The 12508-nt window shown below is 46.1% G+C and overlaps 1 protein-coding gene across 1 annotated transcript in view; it reads right to left on the reverse strand.

Annotated features, from left to right (window-relative positions):
• TMEM11 (transmembrane protein 11) overlaps positions 1–10360 on the reverse strand; it is a 31196-nt gene extending 20836 nt beyond the window's left edge. Inside the window, exon 1 of the mRNA XM_007941433.2 lies at positions 10299–10360. Coding sequence (XP_007939624.1) covers positions 10299–10360 — 62 coding nt within the window. The remainder of the gene's footprint in view (positions 1–10298) is intronic.
• Positions 10361–12508: the final 2148 nt, after the last annotated feature.

Genomic DNA, 12508 nt, shown 5'->3' on the forward strand with positions numbered 1-12508 from the left:
CCTAAAAAAAAAAAAAAAGCTTATGAGAGGTCATCTAAGATAAGCTATCAGTCTTTCCTCATTCAGATTAAAACAAAGAAGGAAACCAAAGACTCAAAGAAGAAACTAGTCTACAAGACTAACAGTCTACACCAACCACAACCTCATCTACCCTGAGACCAGAAATGCTAGATGGTGCCGAGCTACTGCTACTTACTGTTCTAATCAGGGCCATCATTAATAGACCCTGATAGAATGGGACAAAAGTGTACAACAGAACATCAAATTCCTAAAAAAAAGAAAAGAAAAAAATCCAGACCTACTGACTGGTTAACACTGAACGACCACTGCCCTGAGATATTTCAAACTGTGAACCACTAACCCGAGGTAACCTTGTAGCTAAATAACAGATTGGCTCAAAAAATAATTAAGATCACCTTTTAAATACTGTGCATCTTTTAAAAAAGTCCCCTCTATGAGACCAAAAGGTCAACAATGACTTTAAAGCAAAGATGAGAGAATATAACAGAAACCAGATTTATCGAATCAGAACCACCAAAACAGATTGAGAATGTTCATGCACTGTGAAGAATGTAGTCAATGTCGCTGAACAACTTGTGTAAAAACTGTTGAATGTGAATCTAAACTGCTATGTAAACTTTCACCAAAAACACAATCAACTGTTACCAAAAGCAAAAACAAACAAGCCCAAAGAACAGAAGTAATAGCTAGCTGGAATCTCTTGAGCTCTGGGCTTCCATATTTTTGCTTTTCACTGAGGTGTGTGGGACCAGAGAGAAAGCCTAATAAAGAGCTGTGTTAAGAATGAGACAGTGGCGACTGGGATAATCTCTCTAAAGCTGAGAGTGGTGAGGTTCAGAGCAGCATTTACAGTAAGTGATAGTCTATTTTTTTAAAGTATGTATTTGCTTTTATACACACACATTTCTGGGAAAATGAACTGGGTCATTATAACTGCCACTGGGAAGGAGTCACTTTTAAGGGTCTTTGGTGACATAGCAGTTATTAAAGCATTTAGCTGCTAACCAAAAGGCTGGTGGTCAAACCCACCAGCCACTCTGCAGGAGAAAGAGGAGGCAGTCTAGATACTTCTGTAAAGATTTACTGTTTTGGAAACCCTATGGGGCAGTCCTACTCTGTCCTACAGGGTCGCTATGAATTGGAATCAACTCGATGGCAATGGGATTGGTGGGACTTTTACTAAAAGACTTTTGAAACTGTTTATCTAGTATGTCATGCAGTGAGCTTTCACATATTTTCTGGTATTTATGGAGCAGGTTTATTCTCCTAATATACTTTGTCAGCTCTGAAATACTACATCTACGCAGCTCTAATACTTCACAATCTGTTGAAAAACTTTGGACAGTGGGTGACTTGTTATTCTTGACCCTGCCCCTCTGCCTTTAGTCAAGAGTCAGCTTCAGGCCTCCCTTCACCTTTGTGCCTCTTAACAAGAATTGTCACTTGAGGTGGCAACTGGCAGAGGAGCCCCCAAGAACAGTGACTTCAAGCCCACAGGTGGCCAAATTAGACTCCATTTCCTTCTGAGACTCAGGCAGAAATGTCAATCTCAATCGTGCCCCATGAGTATGCCTGGCAGCTCACCCAGAACCTGGCACGGGCCCCCCACAGCCAGCTAGCCAGGATGCTGGGTTTAGAGCAGAAGTCTCTGATGTGGCCCTCCCAAAGTCTGGAGCTATTCAAGGGTATTCAGAGCAGCATTGCTTTGTGAGGGCAAAAGATTACTGACATAAACTGTGACACCCTCCTGAAAGAGAACGAGTGAGCCATGGCTCCCACCTGAGCATGGCTGTGTCACTCTTGTGCGAGTTGAGTGAAGGGGAAAGTGAGCTGCAGAACTTGTGATACCTCACATATATTTTAGAACACTTTCTTTACCTCAAAAAGAAACTGTCAACAGTGGTTTTCTTCAGATGACGGCTGTAATCTAGCAGTGTCAGAAGTTGCCTAACTTGAGGTAGAGAGAGGATAATCTAGACCAGCCCAAAGCTGATTCCTATGAGGTGGTGGTTAGATACACCTCCACCCACTTTTTCACCCTTTCTGATACCAGCCGCCTCCCCTCCCCACTCATTGGCACTCTTACTTCTCTGTTGTGTTTAATAATTCACTGCAATGGCCACACAGAACTTATAGACCATACTCACAATTATATGGTTTGTGAGGGAAGTGACAGACTACCACCCAGGATCAGGATCAACTTGGAAGTAACAGGATATAGCTCAGTAGACAGTTCTTCAATCAATATAGTTTCCAACCGAGATAGCTCTCAGCTTCTTCTTGGCCCTGTCCACAGGCAAGAGGCTCTCTCTTGGCCAAGCCTACCACCAGGCCTTCTCTTGGGCCTCTGCCACTGGACTCCTCTAGGCTCTACAAACTCACTGCCATCGAGTCAAATCCGACTCATAGTGATCCCTCCTTGGATTTCTGAGGCAGTATCTCTATGGAAGTAGATCACCCAGTCTTCCTTCCAAGGAGTGGCTGGTAGATTTGAACCACCAGCATTTTGGTTATCAGTCAAATGCCTTAGGTACTATGCCACCAGAGCTCCCCTGCTCTTTAGGTCTGTTGACAAGTGCCTCAAGGCACCCCACACTGCCAGCACGATTCCTCTCTTGAAGGAAACCCAACATAACTGTTTTTGTCAGTCTCCTGGTTCCAACCATCTCATCATTGCCACACCATCTCTCATCATCTTCAGTGTTACAGCTGTTTCCTATATCAAGAAGGGACCCTGGGTCCAAAGGACATACTCCACTCCAGGTTCTTTTTGATAGTAGGGTAGTCCCCCTTATCCTCTGTGGGACTGACCAATCCCCTCAGTAGGCTACAGTCACCTAATTTGCATAGTAATCAAGCAATCCCCACGAAGGCTTTACACAACTATTTGCACAGGAAACTGTCCTTTGCAAGATTCAAAAAAACCAAAACAAACCCATTGCCGTGGAGTCAGGTCTGACTCATAGCGACCCCTCATTGGGTTTCCGAGGCAGTATCTCTACAGAAGTGGATTGTCCAATCTTCCTTCCAAGGAGTGGCTGGTGGGTTTAAACTGCCAACTGTCTGGTCAGCAAGATTATGGCCTAGCAAATCATCTTGGCAGAACTGTAAACCCAGGGCCAAGAAAGGCCATACACAAAGAGAAACCTGTTGCACTGTAGTGGCCTAACAGGTGATTTTTAAATTTTATTTTTCAGAATTTTGTATATTTTTCAAACAAACATATGCTTGTTTTAAAATGGAAAAATTACAAATGCTTTCTTAAAAAGAAAATTCTCATTCAATAGCATTGTATGTTTTGGGGTAAAGAGATGAGACACTCTTGGAGGCCCCAATGCCAAAGACAGCAAGAGGGGCAGTTTCCTACTCTGGCAGCTACTGATGCGCCCCTGACAAAGGGCAAAGAAGGGACACATCCACCACCACATGGTGTCTGGACACATACAGAGTAGCCGGCTGGTTTCCCAGCCCTACAGTTTAGCCAGCGAGAATTCTATTTCCCTGTTGCACCGAACCAGGCAATGGTCAAGTTTACCTGCAAACCACCATCATCTCCAGGCCTTACTAGATCCAGAAGAATCCAATCTACCTGTGTGGGAATGGAGCCCCAGGCTTGTCAGCAGGGCCTCAGAACACACAAAGCATTACTCATGTACACAGAAGCATAGAGCACATACTGGAAAAGAAGTCACATTTAGTGGAAAAGAAGCCAGAAGATGTACCAGAAGTTAAAGTACTATTAAAATAACTATGGGAAAAGCATAAGCTGAGACATATGAGAATTCTATTTACAAACACATTTTAAGTAACAGAATGCTAGGTACCTAACAGGAACTCAAATTCCTCATGTCTAAAATACAAAAGAATGTTGGTCCCAAGTTCATCATGAAATGTACAGCACTAGGCCTGGACAGAACAGAGTCCCAGGAAATGTCTGGGGAAGTACATTCATAGCACATGACAGAAAGAGAAACAATGAACAGCAATTAAGAGCACTGGTGGTCTAAGAAACTAAACAAGACTCATGTATCAGGTTTTTCATTTAATAAGCACTTGTGATACTCAAGTCCTTGGGCTCTACACCCCCCTAATAGGAAAAAACCTATCTTGGTTAACCAAAAATTGCTTACTTAGGAGCCTAAAAATGCACAAAGACTGAGCGTAAAATTCCATGCTAGAAATTGAAAGGACAGAAAGATAGGACAGAAAGGTACAGGCATATAGTCCCAAATATTAAGGATGATTTCAAACTGCCCAAGGAACTCTGACAGCACAAGACATTTTCATTTGCTCCACGGAAGACCACGTGCAAGAGAACACATACTTCTGTCCATCGGTAACAGAGTAGCTCATCTGCTCTGGGAACAAGAACATGGTGCCCCAAGTGTGGGAGTTGAGAGACCTGGAGTCAAGTTTCCTCTCAGGTATGTACTGGCTTTATGTCCAAAGGCAAATAGCTTGCTCTTCCGAACCAGTTTTTCTCATGTCCAATGAGGCTAACAGCCTTAGGTATCCCAGAATTCTGCAATGAGCAATGTGTGGAACAGTATGTGTAAAACAACACTGACAGCTGCCAAGCACCACCCTAGTGTAAGGCACATTTGGCTATTTAAATTTTAATTAAAAATTCTGTTTTGCTATCACACTAGCCACATTTCAGCCACAAATGGCTAATGACTACCTAGTGGACAATGCAAATACAGAATACTTTCATCACAGAATGTCCTCTCAGACAACCTGATCTAAACAATGTTGTTTTTGTTATGTGCTGTCAAGTCAGACCCGACTCATAGCAACCCCTCCTTGGGTTTCCAAGGCAATATCGCTACGGAAGTAGACTGACCCATCTTCCTTCCGAGGAGTGGCTGGTGGGTTTGAACCGCCAGCCTTCTGGTTAGCTGTCAAGCCTTAGGCACTATGCTACCAGAGCTCCCTGATCTAAACAATAAAGAACTATTCTGACTACTAAACGATTACTGGATTACCCCAAGAATGCCACAGCCCATAGAATTGCTGCTGGCATCAAGGACAGAGACAGCAGCAGCTGGAGCATTCTGAGGGTTCTCTCTCAAGTACTTTCCCAGCACACCCACAAGCCCAGTGGCCAGAGCAGCCAAACTCAAACCTAGGGAGAGCTTCTAGGAAGGTGGGAGTGCAGTGCTATGCTGGGGCACAAAGTAATTCTGGTGAAATCCAGACTGCCTGAGTGAACTCATCAAAACAGAACTTTTCTCCTGCAGGCACGAAGGCCCACTGGTAAATCACAGTGGATCCTAGCCTACAATATCCAACCTGAAGGATCCACCATGCAGGACTCTGTCTATGAGTGAGCCAGCCAAGCAGAACACCACATACACTGACTGAACACCTACAGACCTATGTGCAAATCCTGCCTCTGCTGGGCTCCTCCAGGCCAAGATGAACAAACCACCTCTAACACACACAAAAGCCAGAATGGGAGGCTTTGAGGAGATCAAAGACTCAAGAACCTTAAGGATGCTCAGCTCTCAAAGGGAAGGCCCAAATCATAAAGAGGGGTACATCACCCCAGAATGGGAACTAACTTGCCCAGTGAGAGCCACCTGACTTGTGGTCCATCTACTCAGCTCAACTGGGAACTAAACCCTCCTTCAGCCATCCAGTACCAACTCTTAAGTTCACAGACAAAAGCAAAGCTATCAAAGAGCAAGACAAGTGCCAAGGAAAGCTGAGAGATGGTGAGAACTGTCATTCTAAAAAATGCTAGGCCAGGAAGGAGGAAACAATACAAATAACCTACTTATAAAAATTGACTAATGAGTCCCAACGAGCCAGCATTCTGGCCACCACAGGCCTCTAAACAGCCTGCTCCTGACTCACATCATGGTCAGAAGCAGATCCAAGTTCATCTTCACATGATTATAAGAAAGGGAACTCCAAGCACATGGCTATACTCATATTCCAGCAATCACCAAGAACTTGGGGGTACTTAGAGTCCTGTGAGAATGAAGATGAGCAGCCCACATAAGCCTAGCAGGGCCAAAGGAGCTGGCCATGCTAGCATACAGGTGGCAGAACATACATATACCTGCACTGTGTTTTCCTAAGTGGGCAAGTGTATCTCAGAGATGCTGATAGGACAAATAGCATTCTGTTTCATGTATTTGCTGCCCATGTGTAGGATTTTGAACAAGAACTCAGATTATAGCTCAGAGTCTGATATTCTTCATTACACTCTTGATTCACTAGATTTAATGAAATGGAAAGAAAAATCAACATGCTAGCAGCTATCATCTTGCTCTTTCCACTCCTCGTATTTTAGACAGAGAAGGAGCTTTGCTGGCATAGTTGTTAAAGTACTGTATTGATAATCAAAGGTCAGTGGTTCAAACCCACCAGTCACTCTGAGGAAAAAGGAAAAGGCAGTCTGCTCCCATAAAGATTTACAATCTTAGAAACCCTATGGGGCAGTTCTGCTCTGTCCTATAGGGTTGTTATGAGTTAGAATCAACTTGATGGCAGCAGGTTTGGTTTTAGTTTATTTTAGATAGAACTTTCTGTGATGTTGGAAACTATCTGCTCTGTCCAACACTGCAGCCATAGTTCATGGGGCTACAGAACACCTGGAATGTGACAGCTGCAACCAAGGAGCTATATTTCCTCATTTATTTCATTTAAATTTAATTGTCACAGGTGGCTAGTGGCTACTGAATTAGCACAGTCTGAGAACCAGAAAAAACAAGAAGCTTTAAGCTGGACCATAATTAACAAACAGCTGACAATGGTAATGCCTGCAGGAATCTGGCATTAAACAGGGCCTTTAAATACATGGCATGCTTCAGAGTTTGCAGAAAGTTTGCCAGAACTTTTGCTCTACTCCAGCATAAAGCAGATCCCAACTAAGTGCAGCAACCTGGAAAAGTGGTCTCAGAGTGTGGACTGAGATTTGAGTCAGCATAAATCTGACCTGGAACAAAGTCATTCAACATAGCCATAAACACCTTACTTCAGTCATAAGACCCAATAACAACTTAACCTCATCATCTAGGCAGGCCCACCTCAAGAGTCTTCCAACAAATGACGGGAAATGGGGGTGTGCCCCAGAAAGCAGCTCACTGGCCCACGACACAGTTATGTCTCCCTCCAATGCTCATAATGGGAGGTCTTGAGGAAACTGGGCTCAGGCAAAGGACTCCTCCAGCAAAGGGAAACAAAGGGGTGCCCCCTAGCCACACCATGTTATCTGGAAGGAGGGAAATGGTGCTACCCAAACCACAAAATCAGAAGTCCCATTCTTGACTGACACACATCTACATGTGTGAGTAAAACCTTCAATTCCAGGCCAAAGATGCAACGGAACCCCTATAGAGACCTGGCAGTCAGGCACTAACTAGAGAGCACAAGCCTTACCCAAAAGAGACAGCCTTTATACAGCATGTCAGGAAAGTTTTATGTGATCTCTCTCAATGTATAAGTGTTGGCAACTAATTTAATTATTTTAAAAACTGAGGGTCAACATAGAGAAAAGCTATGAATGGGCAAATGCTACATGTCATCCAGTCCACTCCAAGTCACAGCAATCCTCACTAGTTTCCAACGTTGTAAATCTTTACAGAAATAGATTGCCTCAGCTTCTTCCTGTGGAGCAGCTGGTGGTGGGTTTGAACTATTGACCTTCTGATTAGCATCCTAATGCCTTCCATACTACAGCTCCTTGTTGCAACAATCACTATGACCAAAGAAAAGGGGGGGGGGGCTACAAATACTGATACTAACTAGGATAACCAATCACCTCATCAGATTAGCTCTCTTGGTTTGAGGATTCAGGGCCAAGGTCTCGTGGACAATCCAGTCAGTTAGCATAATATGGTTGTTAAAGTTTATATTCTACTTCTCAATATGGTTAAGTAGTGCTTGGGGTCTTAAAAGCTTAGAGTGGCCATCTAAGACACAACTATCGCTCTTGAGAAAGAAGGAAACCCGAGTTAGAGGAGGGAATAGACTACAGGATTAACTGTCCCCATGAACCACTGCTTCCTCTGCCTGAGACCAGAAGAACTAGATGGTGCCCGGGCATCACCACTGAACATTCTGATCACGTAATAGATGCATCCTGATAAAATGGGAGAAAAATGTGGAACAGAACTTTAAATTCTTAAAGAATCCAGAATTACTGAAACTACGGAGGCTGGAGAAGACCCTGAGACCCAGAGCTCTGCAATGCTCTTCAAACTTTGAATTGAAACTATCCCCTGAAGTCACCTTTAAACTAACAGTGTAACTCCAAGAGCAAAAATTGTTACCCTTGAGTATGGAGTTCCTTAGGAAAAAAAAAAAAAAAGCACAAACCTGTGTAACACCAAAGGGTCAACAGCTACTTTATAGCATAGATGCTACTTTACAGCATAGACTAGGAAGCAGGGAAATGGAAATGAAACAACTATAACAGAAATAAGGAGAATGTTAATACAATATGAAGAACGTAACTAATGATATTGATCATTCTGTCTAGAAACCATGAGATGGGGCAGTTTTAGTTTGTATATTTTCACCAAAATTTAAGCTAAGGAAAAAAAAAAAAAAAGGAAACAATTGAGGACTGGATTCCACCTACAGACTACTACTGGTTTGGGCAAAAAGAAAGAAAGAAAATCCCCAATATGTTCTATATTCTTGCTTAATGTTTGCTGGCATTGCCCCTATAATGATGCCTAGAGCATCCCTAGGGCCCTTCCAACTTAATCAATCGGAAGAAATGCCTTTTTCTGTGCTACTCTGAATTCCTTAAGCAGTTATTTCCAATTAATAACAGATTAATGTTTGCATTAAAGATCTTGAAAATGTTTGTTAGTTTTAAGGCCACCTGGAAACATCGAGATAGCTTCTTTCTACGGTTGTTCTGTCTTTAAGAAATACCAGCTGGGAGTAAGAAAAACAAAAATATTTGCTTGATGCTGTGTTTCCAAGGAAGAGGAAATGCAGAATGGACAATAATAAACAACTCTGAGCTCAAGAATAAAATATGAATTAAAGAGGTCTACCATAACTGCCTCTGGTAGCATAGTGCCTAAGGCACTTGACTGCTAACCAGAAGGCGGATGGTTCAAACCGACCAGCTACTCCTCGGAAGCAAGGAAGATGGGGCAATCTACTTCCGTACTGATACTGCCTCGGAAACCCCAGGAGGGGTCGCTATGAGTCGGGTCCGACTCCACGGCACATACCACCACCACCACAACTGCCAAACAGGAAGAAACTTCTGGGTTGATAAGCCCTCTGTAGGCAACAGTAATGAACGTATGATGGAATCAAGGAAAAGTAGTTGACAAAAAAATTTTTGTTTAGATCCTCACTAAAAAATAAATCCGGGTGGTCCTACCAACACATACCTTCTCCCAAACTTCTAGTGGCTGAACAGCTCTAATGGCTTCTAGTAGCTGAAACTGCTTCCCAGAAGCAACAACAAAAAATTCAACATGAAATACGAAACCATTTCAATGTCATTTTCTAGCAATCAGTTATCCAAACTGCTTTCCACTCTGAAAGAAACATTCTCCTAAACTCCTACTCACACATCATTTACCAGGAAAGGTCACTTTAAAGGACTTCCACTGTAGGGGCGCTTGCAGAGAATCCTCGAGAAGTCCAAGAATCGTCCCTTCAGGAAGAGGTCGCCTCTCTGCCCGGGTCAGACACATCCAATAGGACTAAGGCTCTCTCTCACCTCCGTAAACGTGAGGTCTCGCACTACCTTTCCGTATCTTGTCTGCTTTTGTCACTGCTTCCCCTTCCTCACCCCTCCCACCCATCCGCGGCCAGTAGAAGCTCGCCCCAAGAACCATTCCTTGCCACGCTGCGAGTCCTGGGGGCCATGCGCATGGCCAGGCCAAGTGAGTGCTGCGGGAAGCGCTCGGGTCGCGAGCAAGCTTGGCCTCTGAGGCCTGCGCAAGGCACAGCCGGGCCCTTTCACACGGTGTGGCTAGGCTTCCGCTCACCGCCTCGGATGGCTGCGGCCCACCTCGCCCGGCCAGCCAATATTCTCTCGCCTGAGCCCGCCGCAATTTCGCGCCCGAAAGAGCTGACCTCAGCCCTACCCAAGTGGGCGTCGGCGTTCCCACCGGGGTACTGGTTCCTCCCGGGCTGAATCCCCGCGTGCCCAGTGGCGGACGAGGACAGCAGGCGGGAAGACGGAGCTTGGGGGCTGAAGCCAGGTGAGTGCCGCAGCCTCAGGAGACCCCAGCATGCTCCCTGGCTCCTGAGCTGCGTGTCGCGGGGAACCAACAAGCCCTGAACCTCACCTCTCTCGGGTGCTGCCGCCACTGCTGCCCGGGCCAAGGCGCCTCCTTCCCCAAGCGGCCATCTTGGAGACACTCTGCTCGCAAGCCCCTGACGCCGAGGAGGCCGCGAGACGGCGTCGGGACGAAGGGAACTGTAGTCCCCTTGCAGCCCCGCGGCAGGCGGGAAGCTGGGGCCGCGCCGCGGCAGACCTCAATTCCCACAGTACACCGCGCGCCGGAAGCCCTGCCTCCCGCTTCCTGGGAGACGTAGTCTTAGTCGAGGAGCGCCGCCAGGAGTGTCAGCTCTCTGGACGCTTTAGAAGTTACACGCCCAAAGTTCACAGGCTGGGGTCTAAGGCGCTCGCCGCTAGTCCATTCTTGGTTTTCTAGAGCAAGTCGCTGGAAGGGAGACGAAAGGGCCTACAACTCCCAGCATGCCACGTGGGAGGCGGCCCTCGCTTTGCCAGCGGTCCGCCACGCTGCGTGCACACCGCGGCGGCAGACGGTCATTCTCTTTGCGGCTCCGCCCGTCGGCGTCGTCACGCGCAGCTTGCCTCTCTATCCCTCGGCTGCCGGGCCTAGCCCGGGCCCCTCGGCCTCGCCCCTTGCAAACGCGGCACTACCTGCCCTTCACAACCGCCTCAGGTCACTGAGGTCATTGAGGGGCGGGAAACGCCACCTGGGCTCTTTGCGAAGCCCTGTTCACCCAGATTGGACTCCAGGGACACTCTGGAGGCCAAGATGAGTGCGACCTCTGCTGTCACGGAGCTTGCAGGCTTTTGGCGGAGAGACTGTAAGCAAGGAAGAGAAATCAATACAGTTTACGATAATTGCTGCGAAGGAAATAGGGTTCTGTGATAGAGAAAAGCAAGCTGAGTCCTCGTCAGGCCCTACTGCACATCACACCCCATCTGCTGTCTGCGGCGACGTGAACGTAATCTCATATTTAGTTGTTTTTGAAGGTATATGCCGGACAGATCCTCCCACCTGACAGGAACTCTGCCCTAGGACCTGGCATTTCCCTGCCTGGACAATGCTGTAAAGAGTCAGGGTCAACATGGACTCACGAGAGCCCAGCGGTTCCTAGATGTTGCTACTCAGAGTTACGGGCATTTTGGAGGACCGAACTTTTAGGCCCTCTCCTTTCCCACCAGCTATGTTGCTAGACGGGAGCTCTGGTAGCATAGTGGCTAAGACACTTGCCTGCTAACCAGACGGCTGGCGGCTCAAACCCACCAGCCACTCCTCGGAAGGAAGGTTGAGCAATCCTACTTCCGTAGTGATACTGCCTCGGAAACCCAAGGAGGGGTGGCTATGAGTCGGGTTTGACTCGATGGCACATAACAACAACATGTTGCTAGACATACATACTTGTTGGTTACATAAATATTCATTGACCAACTATTATATGCCTAGACTGGCTTCAGCTTCAGAGGCGGGAATAAGCAGAGTCCTTGCTCTTGGTACTCCGGTCTACTGAAACTCTCCATGCCAAAGCAGGAGTGGCTGGGTTAAGAAGTTCATCACCCGGGATTCCTCCGGATTTCCTTCCAGGTCATACACTGCAATATGTTTATCGGCTTAAACTCCTCTCACAGTCGTTCCTTACCTACAAAATCAAGCTCCTTTCTCAAACAAAACCAAACTCACTGCCATCAAGTCAATTTCAACTCATAAGACCCCGTTTGGGTTTCTGAGGTGGAAATAAATTGCCCCATCTTCCTTCTCCAGAGCAGCTGGTGGGTTTCAACCACCAACCTTCTGGTTAGCAACCAAATGCCTTAGGCACTGTGCACCAGAGCTCCTAAGCTCCTTGTCTCTATTTAAAGGCAATCTGGCCACTGCCTGCCTCTCCAGCTTCAACTGTCTCCCTTTCCTGCCTGGAACTTGCCACTCTAGTATAAATTGAGAGGATCTGTGGGTGCCCAGATGTCCCAGGATCTGCCTACAATGTCTTTTCCTCCTCATCATTTATGCTTGAAGACCTTGGGTACATTTGATCTCTAGGAAGTATCTGATCTCTTGGTTGAATTAAAGAACCCCTCCTCCAAACACCAGTGTACCATAGTATAGCGCAGTTCAGAGAACTGTAAACATAATATCATCTTGTTACTATCTATGAACATGTCTCATTTTTTCTGGACCTGGAGCTTTACACAGTGTGGTGATTAAGAGGCCATACTAGGGATTCTAAGATTCCTGGGTTTAAAGCATGGCTCCACATTTCTGGA

The sequence above is a fragment of the Orycteropus afer genome, unplaced genomic scaffold (genome assembly GCF_000298275.1).
Source record: "Orycteropus afer afer isolate SDZICR_OR568_19922 unplaced genomic scaffold, OryAfe1.0 scaffold00080, whole genome shotgun sequence".
In the NCBI taxonomy this organism is placed as follows: domain Eukaryota; kingdom Metazoa; phylum Chordata; class Mammalia; order Tubulidentata; family Orycteropodidae; genus Orycteropus; species Orycteropus afer.